A 27,047-nucleotide genomic window follows, 5' to 3' on the forward strand; every position below is an offset into this window, starting at 1 on the left:
GCGTACCACAAAAAACCCCCCCCACTCTTCTTTTTTTCTGCCTTAATTACTTTTCTTGCCACTGCACGGCACTTTTTGTATTCAGTTACATTTTCCTGAGTAGGATATTTTCTTAGTTTTTTAAAAGCTTCTTTTCTCTTTTTAACTGCCTCACTGCACTCTCTGTTCCACCAGGGGATAATAACTCGATTCTTAGGGCTTTTCCTGCATGGGATTGACTCCAGAGCTACATTAATGATCATTGCTATTAAGGACTCACTCATTTGATCAATGGACCCTTCACTGTTCACTTCATCTAATCTCTTTAATGTGCCCTCCCTAAACTTATCCCAATCAGCCCGGGAAAAATCAAAACGTGCCACTCTTTCTCCATTATCTATTACTAGAGCTTTTTGCAACCTGGTGACCACTGGATAATGGTCACTACCAATTGTATCTTTCCACACTTTCCATTCTCCTACTCTAGCCAATGCCGGGGAAGCAAAGGTCAGATCAAGACAAGACGTTTTATTCACGTTACAATCAATACGTGTAGGACTACCATCATTTAAAATAACAAGATTTTCTCTATCTAAAAATTCCTCCAAAACTATCCCATTTGAGTCCCTATCTTGACTCCCCCAGAGAGGATTATGGGCATTAAAATCACCCACACTGTTAAAGTCCCTGTTTTACTGGAAACCTCCTCAAGTTCCTCTAGTACTAATGACTCACACGGGTTATAACCATTAATAATATGCATTTTCCCCTCGGTTGTCCATACCTCTATCATCAAACATTCAAAAGTTACTTCACACTCACATTGTTTATACTGAATCCCTGTTTTTATAAAAATTGCACACCCACCCCCAGGTCTATCTACTCGGTCCTTACGAAGGCACATATATCCTGGAATGGAGAAATCAAGACATGGTTTCAACCACGTCTCCTGAACACATAATATGTCTGGCTTGACGTCAAAATCTCTAACAACTTTCTTAAACTCTTGCCCATTAGCAATTAAACTTCTTGCATTCCACTGCAGAATACAGACCATAAAAAGGAGACTAAACATCATCAATATTGTCCTCATCATCCCAATCTTCTATGTCACACCCTTCTTCCTCCTCTTCCCTTGACTCCTGCCCTCTCTCACCTGAGTTTTCCTTGCTTGTCGCCTGGCTCCATACCTCGCTCCCTGGCTCGCTCTCGAGCTGGCTCACATGCTGGTTCGCTCCCATCTGGATAGCTCTCATTGAGTCATACAGCGTCTGGGGAGAGTAATTTTTTAGCCCCAAGAATCTGGCAGCCGCTTCACACACAGATTTAATGATATCAGACCTTGATTTTTTGTCTTGGGCGCCACACATTACATCAACAATAAACGCCAATAGTGCCTCTTTATTTACAAGAATATCTTGGCTGTTAGGATTAACACTGCTGCCCCCTGCTGGCTCCACTCGAGATGCACTTGCTGCGCCTTGGATGCCAGATTTTCCCTCAACTCTTTTTAAAGCTTCAGCATATGAAATTCTCTGCTGATTTCTGACCTCCTGCACTTGTTTAGCTTTCACAAATTGGCGACACTCTCTAGAAGAAGCCATGTGGTTTTCCCCACAATTACAACACATAGGCCTTTCAACTTCACATGCCACTAGATCATGATCCCCTCCGCATTTAGCACATCACCTCCCTCCATTACAAGAAGCTGCCATGTCCCCAAAACGCTGACATTTGCAGCATCGCAAGGGTGGTCTCTGGTACGCCTTTAACTGAAATGACAGGCATCCTATAAAAACTCTATCAGGCAACACTTTGCCTAGGAAAGATATCAAAACTGGGGCATTGGGGTTCCCACCCTCACGAATGTTAAACCTTTTAACACTGTCCATACTTCCACCCTTTACATTATTCTGTATTTCCTTCTCAGTCACTTCTGCACACACTCCATAGATTACTCCTTTGATAACCTCCTCACTTTCAACTACTGTAGCGTCAACTTTGTGTCCTGCAATCTTTCTGATTTTCCTCACTTTCCCACTTTGATCCTTATCTTTACAGGTAACCAGCAGTGCCCCACTTGATAAGACTCGGGCATCCAGCCCATCACCATATTTTTTAAGAGATTCAACAACCTTAATCGGATTTACACCTCTAAAGCCTCCCCCAATTTGATCCTTTAGCTTGAAAATAACTTTAAAATCCTCTGTAGCTTTTACAATTTTCATTGACCGATCAGAGTCTTTTTCAAGTGAGGTATCTGCTCTTTCCCTTTTTCCAGCCATTCTGCCTCCCCTTTCCCAAGAAAGAGTGGCCATCCAACCTTCCTCCACCCAGCACCTACTGGTATTTGAGTTTATTCAAGCTCAAGAAACTATTAAAGCCGACGGCGATTAACCAACTACCCAAACAAATTCAAATTTCCCGCTTCCTCGCTGCGACGCTCCACCGAGCTCACCCCAGACCGTGTTGTCGGGTTGCCAGGTCTCACACCGAGTCTCTGGTCCTGGCTCCTCTTATACATGGCAGGTGGTGGTGATTGCACTAATAAGCTGCAGGTGCGCGCAGGAGGAGCCAGGAGCTCAGCCCAGCTCCGGCAGGTGAGGGAGGGAAGGAGCAGGACAGGAGGTAGAATGTGGAACAGACGGTGTGGATCATGACAATTACTTTACAATACTTTTACTTAAGTAGATTTTTTCATGTGATACTTTTACTTATTAGTAAAAAAGTTAGTATTTCTTTACTCTGGTATCTGTACTTTTACTTAAGTAACAAAATGATCACGATACATCGATGTTTTGATATTTTAGCACACCCCTACCATCGACTGACTAATCGGCTAAACTACAGCCCTAACACCAAACCTGATTTTACCTCTGCTCTGTGGCGCCCCCTCAGGTCTCCCAGAGGACTTCAGCTCTAAGGACTTCCGGCCCTCGGCTCCGCTATGTTTCCTGCAGCCTTTGTGTGACCTCCACCATGGCCTGATCCTCGAGGCTAAAGGCGTCAAAGAGCACTTCTGGAAGCCGTTCATCAAGAAGCTGATGCACAAAAGGGTAAAATAAATAAATAGGAAGAGGGGAGGAGTCTGGAGGACTAAAGGGGAGAGTGAGGGGGGAGGAGGGGAGGGGTCTGGAAGACCAAAGGTGAGCGAGAGGGGGGAGGAGGGGAGTGGAGGACCAAAGGGGAGAGTGAGGGGGGAAGAGGGGAGTGGTCTGGAGGTATAAGGAACAGTGTGATTGGCCTAACAGATATCCACATTGCAAACCTCTGTGCTCAGATGGTTGTAATCAAAAATCAGGTTGTAATCAGGGCAGTCTTGTGTAATGTCACATAGTATTTGAAACTACAGAGGTCACTAGATGCAGCACAAACTTAGATTTAGGCATTTTTAACCAGAAAGCTGCAAATGTACCTAGCTTGCACTAAAGTTGCCAATAAATTAATAGGAACAGTAGATAATGCTATTCAAACATTATATACACAGTTTAGTACAGAAAAAAGTGGATTTAGCCTGTCTGCGTGTCTCCATAGAGATGTTATTGCTTGAGTTTGACGTATGTGCTCTAGGGAGACATGACAGTAACAACATTAAGCCAAATTACAGGTCAGATCTGTCGAGAGGCCAACCTGCTTACAAACAAATGTGTGCTTTTCAAGGTACTTTGTTTAGCAATAAAAACACCTCTAGCTGAATAAATATTATAATAATGTCTTTCTTGCCTTACTCCATGGAGACAAGAATGTGGCATGCCCTCCATCAGAAAAGTTACATAGTGCACTGTAAAATATCTGATATCAATAATATTGGAAGGTCTGTTACTCAAGTTAGACTTTAATCTGAGCTTCATTTTAGCACAATCTGACCATAAAGAACTGAGTTAACTGTAACTACAACAGGTGAGCTGATTTGTGCTGTTAAGTCCCTCTTAATCAATATTACAGTTACAAGCGAGCATTAGCCAACAGTTTTTCAGTTACTCACTCTCACCTTTTTGTTGAAAATCTAACTCCTAAACAGGTCCATGAACACTCAGACTGATCACAGGCTCCTGAAAATGTGCTCTTTAAATCCATTTTGTGTTTTTGAGAGTTTTCACACAGTCTAAAACTTTCTTGACAGCGTTTGCTGATGTGTGCATTGTGCCACCATGGTAACTGCTGAACATTCCACTATAGACATACATGTAGAACCCTCCAAACATGATGCCACCGCAAAGTATCAATATAAATGTTCTGTCTTATACAACTATGCTAACAACTGTTTTTTATTCTGTCCAGATCCTCAGGGGTAAAGAGGACACACTGACCGGGTTTCTGGATCCTATGAACTTTGGAGACAGTTTGTGAGTACCACTGATGGGTGTGTGAAATGTTTTATTAACTGCATTCTTTTTGTAGGCCTGTAGAGGTCACTATTTTGCAATTTGTGATTCCTATATTGTAATGCTGAAAAAAAAAAAAGTATTTATTTATTTATTTATAAAACCAAAATGACGAGCCGGACAGCACCAGTTACAGAGAGGGGAGTGACAGTTTTTCAATATAAGGTGAATTGGAGCCAGAGTCGATGGAGCTAGAAGGATAGCTATGTCCATTTATATATACAGTCTATGGTTCTTCAACAGGATCTTTAAGAGAAACATCTAGAAAGAAGCAAAGTTCTTCATGGTTCTTAGGTTTTTGAGGACTGTTGTGGGAGAGGGTACAACTGTTTTGGACTAAAGAAATTCTTGGTCTACAAACAAAATGCTCTAAAATAGAACATGGCATGGCGCTGATTAGAATCTCACCAAAAACCCCTATTATTGTGAAACCCATTGATAAAAATGTGGAGTAGACATCATTGTCAGATTAATTGATTTAACAACTTCAGAACTACAGTCAGAATGTGGGAGAGGGAGGCCCTGCAGTGCTCCAGGAGGACAGAGTAGAGAGGGCATAGTGAGGGAGGGAGAGTGAGGGAGGACACTTTTCTACCATAAATAAAGGCAGTCTAAGGCGTCTCTAATGTTTTCCCAATATTCATAGAAACATGTTCAGGACCTATCACTGCAATGTATTCAAGAACTGTTGGCTAAATGGAGTTAGCTACGATAACTCCATTGAAAACATTACAGATGTGCTAAAACTACTGTTGTTAGGATACTAAAATTTCAAACTCTATTTCGATACTAAGGAATAGACTTAATTTTCAATACTGATTCCAATACCACGATGATAATAAAAACAGTTTATTTAGATGATAGAATTAAATTGTAGTACTGTACTTGGTTTTATATTCCCATGTGGCCTCATATTTGTGTAATCCCTCATTCTCCAGGCAGGTTCCACAGTGGTCCATTGGCGTATACCATAGACTGTATATATAAATGGACATAGCTAATATGGCTCCAAATTCTCCCCTATAACTGTTCGCCTCAATGAGCTTCATTTGACGGAAGCACACAACTTAGTCACTTGTTCTGATACAGCTCAAAATCATTTTAAAGATGTTCAGAAAAGGTTCATTTGTGTTCTGTCAATGTGACTTTTTTATTATCGATACCTGCTCAAATTAGTATCTAGTTTCGATACTAGTTTTAGTATCAATTAGTATCTGATTTTCGATACTTTTGACAGCCCTTTTTCCTCCACAGCACAGGGTTGAATCGCACTTATGAGGAGCATGTTTTGGCGTCTGGAGGTCTGGATGAGAGGATCTTCACTGGAGATGGAGCAAGAGAGGACATTGGGACCCCAGGGCCGTGTCTGTGTGAGGGCGAGGAGAACCAGGACAGCGCCACCTACAGGCTGCACTCCAGTCTCACTGTAAGACACCACACAGAGGGAAAAATTAGCAAAATCTCTTTATTATTATTATTGGTTTATTTGGTGGGACAGTGCATGTTAAAGGAACAGTATGTAACATTTTTATTTTAAATTTCATAAACATGACTGAATTGTGTCCCCAGATACGAGGTAAACATGTTCAAATCAAATATAACTTTTATTGACACACTTGTATGTGTCTCTATCTGCAGGTTAAGGCTCTGGACACATAGGGTCAGATGTGACTGTAGGACCTTTTTTAAACTGTAAGAGGCAGGATACACACAGCTCATTTGATGAATATACATGATACACACAAGTCACTCATTTACTGCCACACAGTCAGGGCTGCAAGATTAATCGCAAGTCAACAATTTCAACAGACGCAATGAGAAAACCTCAAAGCCTGGAATTCTTGTAGTACCATAATTTCCTCCACAAACAAAATGTTCTGACTTATTCTGCATATAAACTGCTAACCCTGTAGTTTAGATCTTTGCATGCATGTTCTGAAATGTCTCAGTGTGTCAGATGCCCTCCCTGTGTGCCAGATGCCCTCCCTGTGTCTCCATATCGATACAGTAATCAGACAGGTTTATTTGTCAGTTCAGATTTCAGTCTTTTTGTCAGTTCTTCTGGATGAGTTTAAAATGTGAACTTTGAACAGAATCTTATTATTAAAAAATGAATCACAAATCTAATTGAAGTGTTGGTCAGAAAAAAAATTATTAAATCTTTTTCCCGAATAATTACTTGTTTTTTTCCCCCTCTAGCTTAAATAAGATCTTGTGTTTATTTCCAGGCGTCTGCTCTGAAGGTGTCCACTCCACTCACAGGGAGGAAGTACGTACAGGAGAACAGCCTCTGCTCCCCCATCTCCTCTGCTCTGAAGAGTGTGGGGCGTCTGCATACGCTTCTGTCAGGGACCAAACAGGGACCCAGCCACCAGCTCTCCACCATACTCAAGTAAACTGCATATTTCACTGTTTTATCATCAAATAAATCAATAATAAATGACATATATAGACCATATTCTTGTGTTTTAGAGCATGTGCCAGAGACCCCACTGAAGGCATCACTCTGCGTTTGAAGGAGATGTCTCAAACTTTCTATCAGCATTTTGAGAGCAGCGCAGAGGAGAGCAGAGGCATGGGCAAAGGTAAACAAAGGCATGGGCATGGACAAATGTGTGCAAACAAAGTGGTCTGAGGGGCCATGACGCAGTTTGGCAGCCTCACTTCCATCAGGCTACCTCAGTGGCTACAATAGTATTTTACCACCACCGAGTTTGGAGTGAAAGAATATTGCACAAAAATTTAAAGCGACTTTGAGTGTCCAGGAATGCACTATATAAGACTAAAGCTTTATTATATTCTCCATAAATAATAATAATGCCTTACACTCATATTGGCTTTTACTACGCTGCTCTGAGATCTGATCTAAGCCACTAGGGACAATCAGCCGTGGCCAAGAAGTACATAAGAAAAAATACAGATACAGAGGTAAAAAAGTTACTCAAGTAAAGTAACACATGAAAAAATCTACTCAAGTAATAGTATTAAAGTACCCGTCTAAAAATGTACTTTGACAGTAAAAAGCAAAAGTATTTCACACAAGTGTTGTTCATTTGTTAAAGTTTAAATGTAGTGATACTGATTAAAATTATACATATTTTGTTCAGCGGTAACAATACAAATCAATGTCTTAATTTATCTTATGAATTTTGTGTATTTATTTTAGTTTGCTCAAAGTCGAAGCTTGAACTCGGAAACTTTAGTCAGGATGTTACCACAAACATGGTCAAAATATCCTCTCAAATCATATGAAAAGTATTTTTTTACTTTTTAGTCCAGTTGAAAACTGTAGTGGAGTAGAATGTACAGATACCTGCTCTCAAATGAAATGAAGTAAAAGTAAAAAGTATCCATTGTAAAATACCGATACCTAAAATGTATAATGTACTTTACTACTTTTTCTTCATTACCTACTTTGTAAATATACTGTATATTTAACATTAAGTGTTGCTTAATGAACAGCATTTATTTACCTTTTATTAAGTAAATTCAAACTGCTGTTAAAATTCCTCTGTCTAAATAAACGTTTCAGACATGGCGGTGAAGTACTTTGGCCTGGCAGAGACGCTGTACTACAGAATACTGGAGTCCATCATCGACAGAGAAAAGGGGATTCTGGGAGAGGCTGATCTGTCTGTGAGTACAACACAGGAATACACATATAATTCACTAGCAAGGGCCATGCCACAACAATGGTATACGATAAAGATATTTATTGATGATATGAATAGATGTGGGGGTTGGGTAAAGACTCAGGATGGGGGCTCTGGCTCAGGCGCTAAAAGCGACACAGTGTGGGACGGAGGGGTCGAGAGAGTGGAGACAGACCGTGTTGCTGGGATAGGCTTGTATAAATAGGGCTTCTGGGTAGCTGGAGGTGTGGTTGACGTGAGCTGTGGTTCATTAACTCCATATAGTTCATTTCTGCATGTGCTGTATTCATATATATAGCACTGAAGAAGATGAGTATATGTACGGGAGTTCTAATTAATTCAGTTATTTAGGTTAGTTTGGACTAGTTTGTTTGTATTAGGGCTGTAGGTTGATGGAAGGTTGTTAAAGCAAGCGCTTTGTGAATGCAGGATTACTCAAACATGTATGAACCAATCAAAATACAACTCAGGTCATTGTAACATGATTAAAAGCTCATATTTGTATTCCAGAGTGTGTTTGAGCAAGACCTTTTCCAACGCTCCCTCGTCGCCTGTTGTGTTGAGATCGTCCTCTTCTCATACAGACCTCCAGGAGACTTCCCCAAAGTCATCAACATCTTCAGCCTTCCAGCGTTCCACTTCTATAAGGTAAAAGGAACTATCAAAACATGTACACTTCTGTAAGGTACAAGGATACAAGCATAAAAACTACAGAACTATACAAAAACCTACAAATCCAAGCACTGGATTCACTTCTGTGGTAGACTGAGGGAAGTGCGACTGCAGATATGTGCCTCTGAACACTACAGGACGGCACTTTATTAATTCATTTGTTCTGAACTGAACTTCTCTATTTTCTTTTATAAATGTGTCTTCTCTGTGTGTGCTGCAGGTGATAGAGGTCTTGGTGCGGTCAGAGCAGAGCCTATTTCGGGAGGTGGTCAAACATTTGAACCAGGTCGAGGAGCAGGTCCTGGACAATCTGGCCTGGACCCGGGACTCTCCTCTGTGGGACAGTCTGAAGGCCAACAGGGACCAAGTGCCGTCTTGCAAAGAGGTACAACTTTTATTTATCTGTGTAAAAAGTGTTAACTTGGCTTCAAAAGACATAAATAGTTGTTTCACTGGTTTTATGCTGCTACTGGCAAATTTTCTTCATGATGAATAAAATATCTTATCTATCTTCAAATATTACAATACGTTACAATACCTGCTTATCTTTGTACAGTTTTTCGACACAGTTCTTTGAATCAAACCATAGACTGTATATATAAATGGACGTAGCTAACCTGCTAGCTACTGTGTTCCAAATAGGAAGTGATTATAGGCGCCCTCAGTGAGCTTCCTTTGACTGGAGCTGAACGCTGTGGGTGACATCACACTCACTTCTTTATACAGTCTGTGGATTACACACATTTTGGGCTGGGAAGTTATCGGTACTTAAATTACTAGGCTAGTAATTATAATCAATCAGTCAACTCATAATATTACTATTACTTAAAAGTGATTCAACCAGAGTAATCCTATACTTTGTAAGTCATCACTGCCTCACACTGCTCCTCACATATTTAGTGTTGTTTCAGGTGATGCCTCCTCAGTACCTGGAGCAGAGCGACGAGGGCAGCTCCATGACCCTCCCTCTGACCCCCGTGAACCAGGGACCAGACCTGAACTCAAACAGCACCAGCAAAGGTACAGCACACATACAAGTCTTTACAAATACAATCTTTATTAAAAAAACTAAAACAAGGCAATGCTCTCAAAACATCCCACAATGCATCTGGAAAAGTTATAAACAACAATGGATAGGGACAGGACATTCAGACAAGATGGGATCCACAAGAGGATGAGATTTTGACATAATTTATATACATTTTGTGGTTCAGTTCACAATTTTGGCCTCACAACTGCAGACTGTATAAAGAAGTGGACTATGTGAGTGTGACGTCACCGACAGTGTTCGGCTCCAGTCAAATGAAGCTCATTGAGGCTAGAGCAGTTATAGGGGCCAATTTAGAGCCGAATTCCATATTTGGAATTCTGACCGCGAGTCTCATAGCAAACAAAGAGCCAACCCAGAGTGAGGCTGTTGAAGGTAACTTCTCGCCAAACCGCTGGTTTAGCAGGGAGTGGGCGCTTAGCAACGCTGTAAATCACAGCTTAGCTATATCCATTTATATATACAGTTATACTGTATATAGTTGTACTTATTTTATTTTTTATTTTCCTGTTGTAGCAGTACAACTTTAAAAAAATTTGCAATTTTTATCTTGTGAGATCTTGTTCCATCTCTGCTGTGCATAACTTACTGAAAGCGTCTAAAATGTTGTTTTAAAGGCCCTCGCCCTTCTTTTTTCTGTCTTAAAACTTGAAAAACAGAACTAGTTCATTTTAAAGTTAACAGCGCACTTAAATGTGCATCTAAAAATATTTTGATGCAGACATTACACAGCGGACTTATTTTGACCTTAAGAGCAGCGTTTACAATATATCTGCACTGGAGCAAAACACATTTTACTGAGATCAATGGGGAAAAAATTTGGGTACTAGCCCTTTAACTCATTGTTGACCAAATGAACTCTCAGTATTCCTGTTCAAAATAAATGGTAGAATTTCAGTGACTAGTATTCAGAATGTTAATCCTGTTTTGAGTTATCAGAAGTTTTTATTTTTGTTGCAGGAGTATCCCCCTCTCCCACGACTCTTATGGATCGCTACAGCTCTCCTCCGGCCTCATTTAAACGGCGTCTGTTTGTGGATCCTCCAGAGACCAGCCCCAAAGCCCCCTCCTCCTCCCCGGTGCCACCCAGAACTGTGGCCTCTCTGCCCCCTTCTCTCCCCTCTCTCTCCCCCTCTGCCCCAGGAAAGACAACCATCGTGAGCTCCATCCCCTCCGGACAAACTGTGGTGGCTACAGCAACTTACTCAGCCAACAACGGCCAGACCCTCACCATACCCGTGCCAGGTAAGGACACAAAGGAGAGGGTCAGAGGGAGCAGAGAAGATCATAAGATGGAGCAGAGGATGCAGAGGAGAGGGTCAGATGGAGCAGAGGATGCAGAGGAGAGGGTCAGATGGAGGAGGTGATGCAGAGGAGAGGGTCAGAGGGAGGAGGTGATGCAGAGGAGAGGGTCAGAGGGAGGAGGTGATGCAGAGGAGAGGGTCAGAGGGAGCAGAGGATGCAGAGGAGAGGGTCAGATGGAGCAGAGGATGCAGAAGAGAGGGTCAGAGGGAGCAGAGGATGCAGAGGAGAGGGTCAGATGGAGGAGGTGATGCAGAGGAGAGGGTCAGAGGGAGGAGGTGATGCAGAGGAGAGGGTCAGAGGGAGCAGAGGATGTAGAAGAGAGGGTCAGAGGGAGCAGAGGATGCAGAGGAGAGGGTCAGATGGAGCAGAGGATGCAGAGGAGAGGGTCATCAGATGGCGCAGAGAGAGAGCAGAGGATGCAAATTAGAGGTGCAGATCAACCAGAGAATGCAGAGTAGTAATTTAGTGAATATGGGGCACCGCAGTCTCCACTGTTATTCAAAAAACTCTTGTTGATCTTTCAGGGATAGCCAATCAGAGCGGAGGTATTACATTCATTCTCCCCGCTCCAGTGAATGTAACACCACAGGGAGGAGCCACTCTTCAGCCAATCACAGCGCAGGCTTTAACCGGGCCCTTCACCGTCCAATCTGCCGTGGCCAAACCGGCCGCCAAAACATCACCAAAACCCAACGCTAGCCCCGCCCCCAACGCCGTGAAGAAGGGGTCTCTCTCTCTGTTCTTCAGGAAGGTACAGTTCGATATATAGATGTGTGGACCTGGTTTATGGTTAAATCTCTGTAATCACTGAGCCTGTCCACATGAAACGAAAACTGGCACAAAGTTCAGCGTCTTCTCTGTCAGCATAAATAAACAAAAGTGAAAGTGGAGCCATTATTCAACCCCAAAGACGTGAGTGTTGACAGCTGAAAGGACTTGAAGCTATAAGGTTAATACGACCAGTTGTAGGTTCAACATCGGAGGTTTGGAGGGTTCTTTAAAAATGGTGAATCTCCCATAGAGTTATACAAATCCGCCCTCCATCTGATATTTTAGAATGTTGGACTAAACCAGGACTATCTGAACCGAGACTGAACTAGGCATGAACTTAATCTGGACTAAACCAGCATTGAGCTTGATCTAAACTAGGACTAAACCCAGACAAAATCCAAGATGAGATCAGAACCTGAACTGAACCAGGACTGAACCAGAAGTAAACCAGGTCTAAACAAGAGCTGAACCAGGACTAAACCAGGACTGAACTAGGACTGAACCAGGACTGAACCAGAACTGAACCAGGACTTCTGTGTGTTCTCAGGTGTACCATTTGGCATCTGTCCGTCTGAGGGACCTATGTGTAAAGCTGGACATTGGGTCAGACCTGAGGAGGAGGATCTGGGCATGTTTTGAGTTTTCACTGGTCCACTGCACTCAGCTCCTCATGGATCGAAACCTGGACCAGCTACTCATGTGCGCCATCTACGTCATCGCCAAGGTAGCTACACAAATACTGTCACCTGTAAAAAAAAAAAAAAAAAAAAAATGCATTTAAGTTATAGCTCAAAGAAGGAAGATAAGTATAAACACCAGGACTGGACCAGGACTGAACTTGGACTAAACCAGGACGGAACCAGGACTCAACTAGATCTAAATTGGGAAAACTTATGAAACCAGTCCTGGAGATGGGCTTGGGGCATTTGGAAATATGACACATTTGTTTGTGCAGGTGACAAAGGAGGACAAGTCTTTCCAGAACATCATGAAGTGCTACCGGACACAGCCACAAGCTAACAGCAACGTAAGGCTAAGCTAACTACAGCTAAGCTAACTATGGCTAAACTAACTATGTCTAATTCTACCGTCTATGAAATGATTGAATAATAATGTTCTTTTTCAGGTTTACAGAAATGTGCTGATATCAGAAAGGACGAGGCCAACGAGCACCAAAACAAACTCTAATGAAACCAGCCAGGACCAGACCGGTGAGAACGCTTAAAAATTAAATCAGCCCCATTGTGCTTGTATGTGCTCTATAGTTATAATCTATGACACTCATGGATCATTATGTTATAATTTGTTAATAAAACAAACTGCTGACTTCTGTGTTAGAAAACTGCGGTGCCCAATGGAAGCTGACATCACCGTAAACATCACAACAAAGCCTTTAAAATATAAACTAAACAAAGAAGTTGTCTTGAGTCAAAGAGTCTGGTTTATTGAGGCCCAAGGTTGCGGACATATCTTGCCATAGAAATAGAGACTTTGGTATCTCTATAGGGCGGTTTTGACACAGACAGATGTCTCCACTGTAAAGATTATAATACAGAATGCGACGCAGCTGAACCCTACTTGCATCACTGATAAAGAAAATAAAACTGGAGAAGGAAGTGGGCGTGTACCAGTGGAGGTGAAAACAGGGGTAGATCGGAACAATGAAACATGCATAAATCACTTCAAATATAAATTGAGAAGGAAACAACTATAATCCTGAACACACATTTCTCTAATACTTTCTGAAGATGTGAGTGTGGTCACTGGTGAATCTCCCAGAGTTCAGACCGGTGTGATTGACAGGTGGATTAGCCAATCAGAGACATGCGTCGTCCGTATCAAAACAAATATGTCTGCTTATGAAAATAATGCATGGTATGTGTAATTTAAATGTGGGCAATTTTTTCTGTTTTTCCAGGCACAGAAGAGGGACCTGTGGCCACTCTTTCCCCAAGCAACAACACCCAACCCATCTCATCTCCAACTGATTTAAATACTTCTACTACTACTAGTACTTCTACTACTACTACTATGATTATTTCCTCTACTACTCCTAATTCTGAGGAGGAGGAGAGAGGAGACCTGATTCACTTTTACAATAACGTGTACATTAAACAGATGAGACACTTTGCTCTACGATTCTCGCCCAGCTCTGGCTCGGCTGTGGTGAGTTCACTCATGTTTATACTTTTATGTTTATTTAAGTAAGCTAAGATAAATATGATATGATATAGTTTACAAATCAACTCAAAGCAGGTTACTCAAACTTCAGACTCACCAATTACCACAAGAGGGTGCACAAATGAATGACTCCAAACTAGAACCATAGACTGTATATATATATATATATATATAGACATAGCTAACCTGCTAGCCACTGCGTTCCAAATGGGAAGTGAGCATGGGCGTACTTCCGGCTCTATCGACTCTGGCTCCAATTCTCTTTACATTAAGGAAACCTTGGCCCTGTCGTCGTAACTGCTGCTGTCAGGCTCGTCATTTTGGTCTTAAAATGATTGTATTAACCCGCTCTACATGATCCTGGGGTTTTTGTTTATCCATTTTGTCTCTAAATCAATATATGAACATTAATAACAGAGCAATGAGCTGTGCTGAGGTCACTCCTACTAGTGTTAGCCACATGTTTGAATGACACATGTACTAATCTAAGGGTAAGAGCGTCACCGTCAACCACCTGGCTCCTGATTGGCTCTTTGGTTGCTATGATGCTCGTAGTTGTGATTGCAAATATGGAACTCTGCTCCAGATTCGCCCCTTTAATTGCTAGCCTCGATGAGCTAGGTGATATCACACTCCCTTACACCCTAACCCTGTTTCTCTCCTCAGAACTCTCCTCCTGTGGTGCCGTACCCCAGTCTAAGGAGTGGCTCCCCCCGCAGGATGCTTCTGTCTTCCAAACACTCCATCTACATCTCACCTCACAACCTCAGCTCCACAGCTCCACCTAAAGACAAGCTGTGCTACTACATCGGCACCAGCCCGCCTCATGTAAGGTTACCATGTTTTAAAGTTTAGACCAGACGTGTCCAAACTGTGGCTCAGGGGCCAAATTTGTCCCTCAAACATATTTTTCTTGGTCCTCATGGGGTTTGTCTAACCTGTGTTGAATCCACCCATTTGTTTTATATACATTTTCCAGTAGTTTGAAAATATTTGATCTTGTTTAGGTTAGTCCTGGTTCAGTCTTGGTTCAGTCCTGGTTCTAATCTCTCTGCGTTTGTGTCCTCAGCGCTTACAGGAGATAAACACTCTGATCCGGTCTGGAGAGAGTCCAAATAGAAAGCGCCCCCTGTGTGCAGAGGAGGAGACTGCGCCCAAACGCCTATGTCCAGACAGCTCTGCTCTGCTCCGAAGGCTCCAGGATGTGGCCAACGATCGCAGCTCCAACCACTGAGGGGCGCCGTGGAGCAGGACAACACAGCAAATCAAAGTGGGAAATTCAAATACCACCTTAAAAATATGTGGCTTTACAAATACCACCTTAAATGAACTAAATCAAGTCAAAATAATATTAATATTTTAAATAAAGTACTTCTACCCAGAAATCTAAAAAAGCATCAAGCTAAGACTAAACTAGATCTATACCCAGACTGAACCCGGACATACATTACTGAGTACCACCTTTTTCTAAGCAATAGGAACATACAGGTGGATCTGGTCTAGACCTGGTTTGGTCCTGGTTTAGTCCTGGTTTAGTCCTGGTTTAGTCCTGATTTAGTGCTATATTAAATCTTGTTTTAATCCCTAATTTTTACCATTTTGTAAAGAAAACACTGTAGAATGTGTCTTATAATAATCACATGTGTTTGGTTTATTCTTATGAGACAATCAGTTTTAGTACAAACCTTCAGTAAAAGATTTATCATTTAAAATAATTCTAGCACTTAATGTTTTAAACAAAATAACTCACGTTTACATCTTTGAAACAACATTAAAGTGCACTGTTAACTTGTCTGGTAGGGAGTGCCTGCCCCCTCTTTATCTCCATGGAGATACAATTGCTTTGCCTACAATGTTCCACAGTATGGCATTAAACTTATCTATTGCCATGAAGAAGTAGGTGGTGTCTAGTTACAGGTCATATCCGTGCAGTGGGGAGCCTGTATCATTTTTCAAGGTGTTTCTTTAGTGCCAATAACACCTAATAAATGCTAGATGTGTTTAATGCTAGTCTGTGGAACATGCCATTCAAATCAACATCTCCATGGAGAAAACAAGGTAGTGGAAGTCCCAGCAGAAAAGTTACATAGTGCACCTTTAACTTATTCTAACTTTGGAACAAAGCCGTAATTTTAAAATTACATTAGTTTTTAAATTTTGACTGAAATCCGTTTAATGAAGTTTTAATCATGTTTCATTTTTATAGAGCTGCAATGTTACACAACCATACCTGTCATCTGTATTCACCAACAAGAAACCTGCACTGGGCTTATTTTAGCCATAAAGGCACACTATGTAACCTTTCTGATGGAAGATCTGTCATCTGCTTGCCTCCATGGAGATGTTATTGCTTTGCGTGGAATGTTCCACAGTGGCAGTTTGGTATTGATACTTTGCAGTGGCATCACACTGGGGCTGTTCTACATGTATGTCTATATAATGAAATGTTCAGCAGTAACCATGGAGACATGACACATTAGCAAACACTGTCAAGAAAGGTTTAAGATTGTTTGAAAACTCAAGAAAAATACAAAATTGAATTAAACAGCACATTTTCAGGAGCCTGTGACTCGAGCGTTCATGGTCCTGGAATGCTGATGACATGAGTTGCAAAGTATCAAACATCTATCTCCATGGTGATGAGACTAGGCCAAGTAACAGGTCAGATCTGTGTAAAAGCAAGCCCACTCAGAGTAAGAATATTTTTAGGGCATCGAAAATGTCTGTAGTCTGAAAAGTTACATAGTGCACCCTTAATATCTCCAGCACAAATAATGGTTTGACTAGCTAGCCAATCAAAAAGTAGTATTTGCCGACTTCTCGTCTACCAAATTAGTTTTAGCCATATGTTTTGTATTACCACCTGACTTTGATGCTTAAACATTTAAGCATCAAAGTCATAAAAGGTTAAAGGTATAATAACTATATTTAATCACAACTTAAAGGGACTGTATGACTGTATTCTCTGATCTCAGTTTTAATGTTGTTTCCTCATCACACACAGACCTGGAGTTGTGTTTCGTTGCATTCACATGTTTAACACACAAACCCTGCAGATTTAGGCTGAGTTCTCTCAAACAGAAAACACTCTGTTCCACCTTGTGATATCATCAAGTGGTAATACAGGAAGTGCTCCACTGTGTTTTTAAAGTCCACACACCTTCACTTGAATCATTTGGATGATTTCAGTCCTGTAATTGCAAAACTCTAATGAACTAAAAGGTAAAAGGAGGTGTTAACTTGGAAAACTACCGCTTCATGATATCACAAGGTGGAACAGAGCATTTTGAGCTTTGGAGATGTAGACAGACTAATAATAAAGTGTTACTCAAACATGTGAATGAAACAAAACACAACTCCAGGTCTGTTCTTGAGGAGGAAACAAAACAACATTATAACACAACTTAAAGTTCACAAGAGTCAGTTTTGTGTGATGTAAAACCTTTTAAGTGCATATATGCCAGTTTAGACTGCTCATTTATCTAAAATATAGTTAGCATCATTATATTTAAGCTTTTATGTCCTGGTTGGACATTGTAGAGGTATGTTACCTAGCAACCATAATGTGAACAAAGTCCAAAACTTGACTAAATTACATAATAGTTATAATTAGACTAATAAAAATGAATGACAACACCTTTATGGAGTAAATGAAGGTTTAAACTGTCAGAAAACCACCTTCTTTGTGGGTAAATTGTATCTATATTTTGGGGGGATTCTATTTTAAAAATCAACACCACTTCCTGTATTTTTGTACTTTTCTCCACAATCTCCCACTTAACTGAAGTAAAACTGTAGATCTAGCAGATTCTATCCATCAGAGTCAGAATTATAAGCATATGAATCTGTTGTATGCACTTTGCTTTAATTCCATCACTCCTGTCCTGTGTAAAACCCCGTCACCAGTGTTCTTCATGTGTGTAGACTGTAAATATGTGTAAGATATAGAGATTTAAAGCTATTTTATTATGAACCACGTAGTTATTATGAAGTGCCTGTTTTTGTATTTCTGAAACTGAACTCAACGACTTCACTGTAAAAAGATCAAATAAAGGTAAAAACATGTCAGTTTTTTTTTTCTGGTATTTTAATATAAATTTCATTTTTAAACCAGTCCTATTGTGCTTGTGTCTGTGTCTCTATAGTACCATTATGTACAAATGTTTGTTTAAATCGCAATATTCATGAAAAAACAAACTGCGGTGCCCAATGGGAGCTGACGTGGCCATAAACATCATCACAACACGCATTCTGGATAGCTGCAGATCACACTAGCAACACTTTTTTTTCCATTTGTACCAAAATGAGTACGCAATGCTACTGAATCCTACGAGTATCACTGATTAAGAAAATAAACTGGAGAAGGAAGTGTGTACTAGTGGACATGAAAATGGGAGTTGATTGGCACAATGGCGTCTTGAAAATAAGAAATTAAAGATTATTTAAACATCGCTCTGCTTTAAAGCCTTGTCATCTGTGCAGGCTTTAGATCAGCATAAATATGAACGCTGGGACTAACTTAGTAGTTTAGGATAGCTCCATAGATAAGCTGGTAAAGGTTTGGCTTTAGTTCGAGCTCAAAGGAAATAATCGAGTATTTAAGAAAACCAGAAGTGGAGCTAGTTCACCTGGTAAATCCAGACTCATATCTGTTTGTGTAAAATATAGGGAGACATCAGTTTGGTCCCCACTCCCTCTGTCACGTCTCAAAACAGAACCAAGCATGACCGTCCAATCAGATTTGTTCATTTCAGTGTCACATGTGAAACAAAGGAGCTCATTGGTCATTCATCAGTTTAATGCTTCTCTCATTCATTCTGCAGAAATCCTCCACGTTTTTCAGTCCAGCGGGAGATTTTTGTCCTTTGTTTTTTCCTCGTAAGCAGCCATTTTTGTTTTGATATGAATGGACCATGTGTGTCCTCGATTGACTGATCCACCTGTCGATCACGCCCATCTGAACTCAGGGAGACCAGACTCACTTCTTCAGAAAGCATTGTGTATTCTGGATCCTATAGAGAAACACATTCCCCTTCCCAACTTGTAAATTTACTTAAGAGAATAAAAAGGAATCCTGGAGCTTTTACCTTTAAAACTCAACTTGATGCCAAAGCCCAAACCAAAGATCTGCTCAAAACTCAATGAGAAAAGTGTCCTATGTTCATTTAATGTGTCCATCACAGAAACACTGCAGTTCATCCACATCTTTTAAAAATGGGGATATATAATACCCATTCATAAACTGTACAATCACAGTCCTTAAAAAAACTTATTTTCAGTTTCACATAAAAAAAATCATGTTTTTGGTTCAGTCCTGAGGTTTCAAAAAGACTCTCTTTGTGCTTGTGACGTTCTGGTTTAAATCCTCATCAATGGCGGCTCTCTCTCTTTTCTTTGCAAACTTTTTCTTCATGCTGCTCACCAAACTCTCGTACCTGAAACAGACGTAGCACAGACGTGGGTATTTAGGCACTTCTGCTGGAATAATGTTTTAATACATGTAAAGGCAAACATAATGACTGTACGAGTCAGGTGTAAGGCAACAGATCAGCTCCATTTGAACACATCCTATTTTCACCATAATTTTATCTATGAACGACAACATGTCCTGAGTTATTGTGCACAAAACTGCTAACTAGGCCTGTCACGAAAAACACTATATCGACTTATCTTTCAGTATATCAAAGTTGGAACAACATATTTTGGGGCTCAAACTTACCGTGTGTACAAAGTGGGGACGTTTTGGGTGTTTTTGTTGTAAGACGATAAGATCTGAGCTGTAGAGGGGTGAATAAGTCCCTTTTATGGCTAATTATTGGTTCATTTTACAGTTTATTTGTTACAGCTTATGCCTTTTGAATGACACGGTCCATTGAAAATGGTTCACTGGTATCATCTTGCACTATTGTTATTGTGTCAGTGGCATGAAGGAGTTTAAATATTATCGTTTATCGCAGAGTAATTCAGAATTAGTTATCTTGACAGGCCTACTGCTTACGTCTGCACAAACATGTTCTGAAATGTTCCTGTGTGTTAGCTGCCCTCCAGGTGTCTCCATGGGGGCTTATTCTGCATAAAAACTGTTAACCCTGTAGTTTAGATCTGTACAAACATGTTCTGAAAGGTGATTCTTGTCTTAGTTTGTCAGTTCATACTTCTGTGGTGTTGTTAATTCTTTATATTATTGACACATAAATTGCAAATCTAATCTAATGTGATCTCAGTTGCAATGCTTGTACCAAAAAATAAATAAATAAAATCACAATTACAAGTTGTCCCCAAATTGGGCAGCCCTAGTTAGACAACAAATATAATGCACATTTATATACACATTTTTTGAATTATCACTTGATGATATCGCAAGATGAAACTGATCAAAAGATGTGCAAAAGGGGTAGAATCATAGACTGTATAAAGACGAGGACTAAGTGAGTATGATGTCAGCCACAGTGTTGAGCTCCAGTCAAATGAAGCTCATCAAGGCAGGCAGGGGCCAATTTGCAGCAAAGTTGTATTTTGGAATTTCGACAAAGGGCCAATCCAGAGCGAGTAACGTCTCTTCCCACTCACACCACTGGTTTAGCAGGGAGCAAGCGCTTAGCAACGATGTCATTCAAACCTGTTGCTAACGCTAGTGGGAGCGGTCACGGGGAAAGAAGGTGCCTGATTTGTTTGTCATTAATATTCATATCTTGATTTATGGTCACAATAGCCAAATAAAACAACAGGATCATGTCGAGCAGGTTAACATGAACGGACTAAAATGTCGAGCTTGAAAACAGCAGCTACAGAGGGAGCGGCCAGGGTTTTTCAATAGAAAATTAATTGGAGCCAGAGTCGATGGAGCCAAAGTGGGCCCACGCTCACATCCTATTTGGAAAGTGGCAGTTAGTGGGTTAGCTATGTCCATTTATATATACAGTCTATGGCAGGCATGTCAAACTCAGTTTGGCTCTGGGGCCGGATCCAGACTTTCTGTTCTCAGGTGGGCCGGATCAGTAAAAGAATGTCAACTCCAAATATTTAGCTTTGTTTTTCAGTACTATGCTTTATCATTCAGCCTGCATTTGTAGCTTACCCTACATATTATAATCACGGATGACAAGGGATCTTTTCTAAGCACAACACATTTATTCACAAACAATGGGAAAAAAAATGATTTTCATGTTTGGCGGTGAATGTGTTAACAACTGGTTTATTTTAACATTTGAGTGAATGCAGTTTTACACCTGAACCAACTCACCACACTAAACAAACTCAAGTGGGAGCTATGAAAAAAATATTTTCGCCTTAATTGTCATACTGCTTTGAAATAAATAAAAAAAAGAAATAAAAAATAAAATAAATAAATAAAATAAAAAGTTATAGCAGTGCATGGGCAATAAGATTAGACTACATCAGATCAAACTACTAGGCTGGGCCTACTGAAGCTGAGAATATACTGCACAATATTAACTGTCTTTAATATGAAACCAGATTAATCTTATTTTTAATGATCTGTATTCATGAATGCAACACACTTTTTTTCTCTCTCTCACTGCACTCCTGCAGTCTACTTGCTGCTGCTGGCTCCTGAAACTTGGCATCTTTTTGCCTTCACAAGTGCATCAATATTAGGTGTCAAATCCTGAGTAGCAGCACATTTAACAATGTCATTCAAGTGTTTATTTGTTAACCTTGAGTGCTGCTTTGTTTTATTATTGTTCATTACGGAGAACACCTGTTCACAAAGATAAGTAGTCCCAAACATGGATAGAACCTTTGCAGCCATGGCTGTTAATTTGGGGTAACCTGGCACGAGATATTGATAAAACGTGTACAATCCCATGGACCCAAATTTATCCTTCATAGCGGAATCACACTGCAAGTCAATAAGCTCGAGTTGAATGTCAGCTGGCATATCAGAAGGCTTCACTGTAAATGGCGAGCGAAAAAAGCCAAATTTGTTCTCAAGTTCGCTGAATACCTGAAACCTCTGCTCAAACTCTCACAGCAAATCTGTTATGTTGTCTGTATATTTATCCAAATCATTATCGGGATGGTCCGGTGCCCTCGGACGCACAGCTGTGAGACAAGAGAAATGCGCGGTGTCACCGTTGGATAGCTGCGTCCCCCACAGTGACAGTTTCATCTTGAACACACTTACGCTGTCGTAATATTGATTGACAACTCTGTTACGGCCCTGCAATGTAGTGTTAAGTGTATTCAAGTGTTGTGTAATATCAACCATAAACGCAAGATCCTTGCACCCATTCCTTGCATTTAAGTTCCTTCACTGGGCGTCTTCTCCATGAACTCTCCAATTTCCCCTCATAGCTCAAAGAAGGGCTTGAGTACTGCCCCTCTGCTTAACCACCGCACGTCAGTGTGGTATGGTAGGCCAGCATGAATGTCATTATCACTGAGAAATGTGTCAAACTGACGGTGATTTAGACCGCACGCTCTGATGAAATTGACAGTTTTCACAACCACACTCATAACATGGTCCATTTGCAGTGTTTTGCAACATAACGCCTCCTGATGCAAAATACAGTGAAATGCCCAAAACTCTTGTCCTCCATTTGCGGTCTGTACTTTGTCACGGAATTTTGTGGCAACGTCTACCTTCCTCCCAACCATTGATGGCGCACCATTGGTAGCCAGGCTCACGGCACGGGACCAGTCCGCTCCCACCTTGTCCAGCGCTCCACCGAGAGCCCTGAAAATGTCATCTGCTGTTGTGGTGTCATTCATGGGCACCAATTCAAGCAGCTCCTCGGTGATGGTCATAGTTTCATCAACACCTCTAATGAATATGGCCAGTTGAGCAATATCTGTGACATCGGAGCTCTCATCTATTGCAATTGAAAATGCGATAAATGACTTGATTTTCTCTTTGAGTTGGCTGCTCAAGTCGCTTGAGAGTTCTGTCACCCGATCTGCGACAGTGTTCCTCGTTAGATTAATATCGGCAAAGGCAGGTCGCTTTTCAGGGCACACGACTTCTGCAGCCTTCAGCATGCATGTTTTTACAAACTCCCCATCAGAAAATGGCTTGGATGCCTGCACCAGCTCGTTGGCAATAATGCAGCTGGCTCTTACAGCCCCATCAGCGATATCGCGGCTGCGCATAAAAGTAGACTGTTGTAGACTGCTGTTTCTTCAGACCAGCGACCAATTTGTTTATCTCGTCTTTCCTTATTTGTCCTTTCAAGTGGTCATACTTGTCTTTATGATGAGTCTCATAGTGAATATTAAACTCTTTGAACACTGCAACTTGCTGCTTACATACCAAGCACACTGGTTTTGCATTCACTTCTGTGAATAAATACTTCAGTCCATTTTTCCTGGAAAACTCTGCACTCCGTGTCTACTTTTCTTATTTTTGACAGTGCCATTTTGGGAAGGGTGTGTTGACTTGTTTAGTAGTGGTGAATGGTGAAGCAAGATTCCCGGTTTATTTTTACTCGTGTCAGTGCCGCATGCTGGATGTGAGCGCTTTTACACATTTACTGCCCTCTAGCGGCCGGAGGGAGCATTTGGTTTGTATTTATTTTTAAAAAATCACAACTTTTGATAGAAATGAGCTAGAGACTCTCTTCTTTTTTGACATACTCAGAAATTTATGCCGTATGTTTGACATGCCTGGTCTATGGGCAAAATAGAAAATTGTAACTCGCGTATCACAATCTTGACTTGTATTTTCACACATACAAATACATGTGTTTGCATCTTTTCAGAGACTGTATGCATTTTATATCGAGGTTACCACATGTTAAACTCCCTCAAATCTTTACTATAATGTTTTATTCTTAACATTTTTTAACCAGTTGAAAATAAACAAACGTGACCTAAACTAATTCATTTGCTCTCATAAATAAATGCACTGTAAAATCCATCCGTCTCCAGTCCCTGTGTGTTACCTGAGGGCCATGTCTTCATCTGTGACGTCTGTTTGCATTTTCCTGAAGTCTTCCTCCTCCTCGTCCTCCTCAGTCTCCTCTTTAGGATTCATCACAGCCATCAACTTCTGCAAACACAACATAATGGTAAAATAAATTATAAAAATGTAACAGAAAATCAAAAATAAAACAACTACCCTGGACAGACCTCGACTTCTGGGTTAAACCCCATAAATGAGACCCGCCCGTATCTCAGATCCTCACAGGGAACGATGCTCTTCTCCTCAGCAATCAGGTTTCTGAAAACACAAATAATCAGGAATTTCTGCGTTATGAAAAAGTAGTATTTGTATAGTCAAAAGTCCTCAAAATGGCACCCATAAACAAGAGCCCACATACAGATTATTATGCAGCTTTCATCTTTCATCCTCAGCGTCAAAGCTCAATTTTATCTACTGAACATTTGATCTTTTCATTATTTTTCCACATTACACAAAGATTATTCTGTATTAGGGATACGGTAGCAAAAATAATGCCGTCCAGGAAAATACGGACTAATCCAAGAATCCCATTTAACAGCACGTTTGTAAAGGTTGCAGATTTTAGATAGAATAAGAGAATATTTTGTTGTTGTATTTTCTGATTGTGACAGTTCAAATTCAATGGCGATTAATCGTGTAATCAAAACTCGAAACTAGTTCAGACCTGTGTGCCAGATGCCCTCCCTGTGTCTCCATGGGGTCTTATTCTGTGTAAAAGTTTAGACCTCTACAAACATGTTCTGAAATGTGTGGGATTCTTGTATTTTTTTCTTCACCCTTGTGAAGAACAGTGACTTACTCTTTGGTCTTGAGTTCGGGCAGGTCCAGGTACCAGTGCTCGTCACTGATGATCCTCCTTTCGTCCTCCTCCAGCTGTTTCTTTGTCTCTGCGTCAAGTCCCCTCTGCATGAACTGAAACAAGACTAGAGTCAGTCCTCTACACCAGTGGTCCCCAATCACCGGGCCGGGGACCGGTACCGGGCCGTTACGCATTTGCTACCGGGCAGCAAAAAAACAGTAAATAATTTATCAGCGACCGCATCTTCTCCGACGTAACTTTCGCCCGTCCCTCATGACGCGCTAATAAGCTCGTCCGTAGTGTTGTGAGATGTGTGTCTAGCTCTTATGTGCTTTAGTTCAGTGTGGTGCGTGAGTGAGAGCTGACATGCGCGTGCATGTGGAGCGTAGTGTGGTTCAACCCACGGAGAAGCGGCGAGTGTGAGAGTCTACAGTTACATTTGGAAAAAGACAGTGTGAGAGTTAGAGCAGAAGTGATGCGTTATTACAGTGCAGTACAGATAATAAAGCCACCAACTCCTGAGCAACAGACTGGGGTGGTCTTTGAGCTCGCACCACACTCCAAACAACTTGAAGGTTAAGAATAGGGAGTTAAACCCCAGAGGAAGAGTGACCCTTCGGCCCTGGAGAAGAAGGATCTCCCCTGTGTCCCCCGACCACGGTCAAGGGACCAAAGCAGGAAAGGTTTAACAGTAGATATATAATAAAAATCCCAAACTGCTTTGGCACATGGAGACTAAGCACCTGGGATTAAAAGATAAGATTTTGAGTTTTTTGAAAGAAACAAACATGAGCAAGAAGGAAAGAAGAAACAAGTGCAGACCTCCCATTGATGCAGCGGTTTGGTGAGTTGTATTTTTTTATGCACTTAAGTTATTTTTGCCATATTTATCTGTCACGTGGAAAAGGCCGGTCCGTGAAAATAAAACCTACATTGTTCCGGTCCGTGGTGCAAAAAAAGTTGGGGACCACTGCTCTACATCATCCACCCCTCTCCCCCACTCCATCTGACCCTCTCCTCTGCATCTTCTTCTCCTCTGCATCCTCTGACCCTCTCCTCTGCTCCTCTCCTCTGCATCCTCTCCTCCTCTGACCCTCTCCTCTGCTCCATTTGACCCTCTCCTCTGCTCCATTTGACCCTCTCCTCTGCTCCTCTGACCCTCTCCTCTGCTCCTCTGACCCTCTCCTCTGCTCCTCTGACCCACATCAACTTTATGACCTAATTGTTTCCCTTTTGGCATTGCAAGCTTTTAATAAAAATAAATCCTACCCATGCATTTAGAGGACTAAATGACAAAAACCTTAAACATTAAAATACAGAAAATACAATCTAAATAAAATCTAATATAAACCTTGAAAATGGCATTTGTTCATAAATACCAGGCTCTCCTGGTGTGGAGCAGAGACGTAAACACAGATAAATTGCGCGTTGTTCTAATGTAGATGTTTTATTATTTCTCACCTTCATCCGGAGCAGGTTTTTGGAGAGCTTCGCGTTGTCGATCGCCATCTTTCACTGTTTAATTTTCAGTTTAATTTAGCAGAAAACGAGCTAAAATAGATAAACACGAGCCAGAGCCAGATCGGAGCCACGCTACTTCCGGGTTTGGGGTGTTTTTCCGGTCTGAAGAGGAAGTGGCAGAGTTTATATGTGTGATACTGCCCCCTGCAGGAGAGCGCGGGACATGTCATCAGCGCAGAGGTGGAAACAACAGCCAAAAAATATGGGCTCAAGTAGAAGTATATGGTAGTGGTCCAATACAATACTGGTGGAAGTAAGTGTATAAAGTATTTGGGACAACTACTACTCAAGTAAGAGTAACTTAAAGAGTAACTGTCTGGACTTAATATCTGATATATAATTTAAAGTGAACACAATGATAAATAAAGCACAAAATCTGGTATTTTCAAACAGACACAAAAATCAAATAAACTAAATCATATCTGCAGGAGCTGCAAGAAACACAAATGTTCAGATCATTCATATTGTAACATAAAACTCAAGTCACTTTAGACTCACTCACAGTGAGAAGAGGAACCCCAACTTTTATTCAAGTAAGAGTACTGTTACACTGTACTATATGTTACACAAGTAAGAGTACTGTTACACTGTACTATATGTTACACAAGTAAGAGTACTGTTACACTGTACTATATGTTACTCAGTTGTGAACAGCAGGTGGCATATGAACATGTTGTGGTGATGCGTGTTGTTGTACAGTCTGCGGGTAACAGGCAGAACGACATAGACCACATCATCAGGCTCTAGAGACAGTGTGACCGCGTTCCCCGCAGTGGTGCACCCACTCACATTGCTCTCATGGGCCATAAAC

At 41.1% G+C, this 27,047-nt stretch overlaps 2 protein-coding genes across 2 annotated transcripts in view; one reads left to right on the plus strand and one right to left on the minus strand.

Moving 5' to 3' along the window:
* rbl2 (retinoblastoma-like 2 (p130)) overlaps positions 1–18,098 on the plus strand; it is a 44,026-nt gene extending 25,928 nt beyond the window's left edge. The window contains exons 6-22 of the mRNA XM_033968746.2: positions 2,878–3,035; positions 4,261–4,325; positions 5,619–5,790; positions 6,593–6,756; positions 6,837–6,949; positions 7,897–8,000; positions 8,528–8,665; positions 8,910–9,074; positions 9,601–9,709; positions 10,698–10,982; positions 11,567–11,793; positions 12,361–12,537; positions 12,769–12,840; positions 12,940–13,024; positions 13,732–13,979; positions 14,661–14,822; positions 15,064–18,098. Of these exons, the coding sequence (XP_033824637.1) occupies positions 2,878–3,035; positions 4,261–4,325; positions 5,619–5,790; positions 6,593–6,756; positions 6,837–6,949; positions 7,897–8,000; positions 8,528–8,665; positions 8,910–9,074; positions 9,601–9,709; positions 10,698–10,982; positions 11,567–11,793; positions 12,361–12,537; positions 12,769–12,840; positions 12,940–13,024; positions 13,732–13,979; positions 14,661–14,822; positions 15,064–15,228 (2,609 nt within the window). The 3' untranslated portion in view covers positions 15,229–18,098. The remainder of the gene's footprint in view (positions 1–2,877; positions 3,036–4,260; positions 4,326–5,618; positions 5,791–6,592; positions 6,757–6,836; positions 6,950–7,896; positions 8,001–8,527; positions 8,666–8,909; positions 9,075–9,600; positions 9,710–10,697; positions 10,983–11,566; positions 11,794–12,360; positions 12,538–12,768; positions 12,841–12,939; positions 13,025–13,731; positions 13,980–14,660; positions 14,823–15,063) is intronic.
* Positions 18,099–18,982: 884 nt separating this feature from the next.
* mphosph6 (M-phase phosphoprotein 6) lies at positions 18,983–26,295 on the minus strand. The gene is made up of 5 exons (XM_033968755.2): positions 26,177–26,295; positions 24,716–24,828; positions 24,084–24,174; positions 23,897–24,003; positions 18,983–19,429 (listed from the first exon to the last, which is right to left on the minus strand). The coding sequence occupies exons 1-5, from the start codon at positions 26,222–26,224 to the stop codon at positions 19,303–19,305; spliced, it is 486 nt and encodes a 161-aa protein (XP_033824646.1). The 5' UTR covers positions 26,225–26,295; the 3' UTR covers positions 18,983–19,302.
* Positions 26,296–27,047: the final 752 nt, after the last annotated feature.

The sequence above is a fragment of the Periophthalmus magnuspinnatus genome, chromosome 6 (genome assembly GCF_009829125.3).
Source record: "Periophthalmus magnuspinnatus isolate fPerMag1 chromosome 6, fPerMag1.2.pri, whole genome shotgun sequence".
NCBI classification, from domain to species: domain Eukaryota; kingdom Metazoa; phylum Chordata; class Actinopteri; order Gobiiformes; family Gobiidae; genus Periophthalmus; species Periophthalmus magnuspinnatus.

Excerpts from the sequence above, each read along its gene's own strand:
- mphosph6 (XM_033968755.2), bottom strand. The coding sequence starts at position 26,224 with ATGGCGATCGACAACGCGAAGCTCTCCAAAAACCTGCTCCGGATGAAG. Across the intron at positions 24,829-26,176 it reads AAAACCTGCTCCGGATGAAG|TTCATGCAGAGGGGACTTGA; the intron begins GTGAGAAATAAT and ends GTCTTGTTTCAG. Across the intron at positions 24,175-24,715 it reads CCCGAACTCAAGACCAAAGA|AAACCTGATTGCTGAGGAGA; the intron begins GTAAGTCACTGT and ends TTGTGTTTTCAG.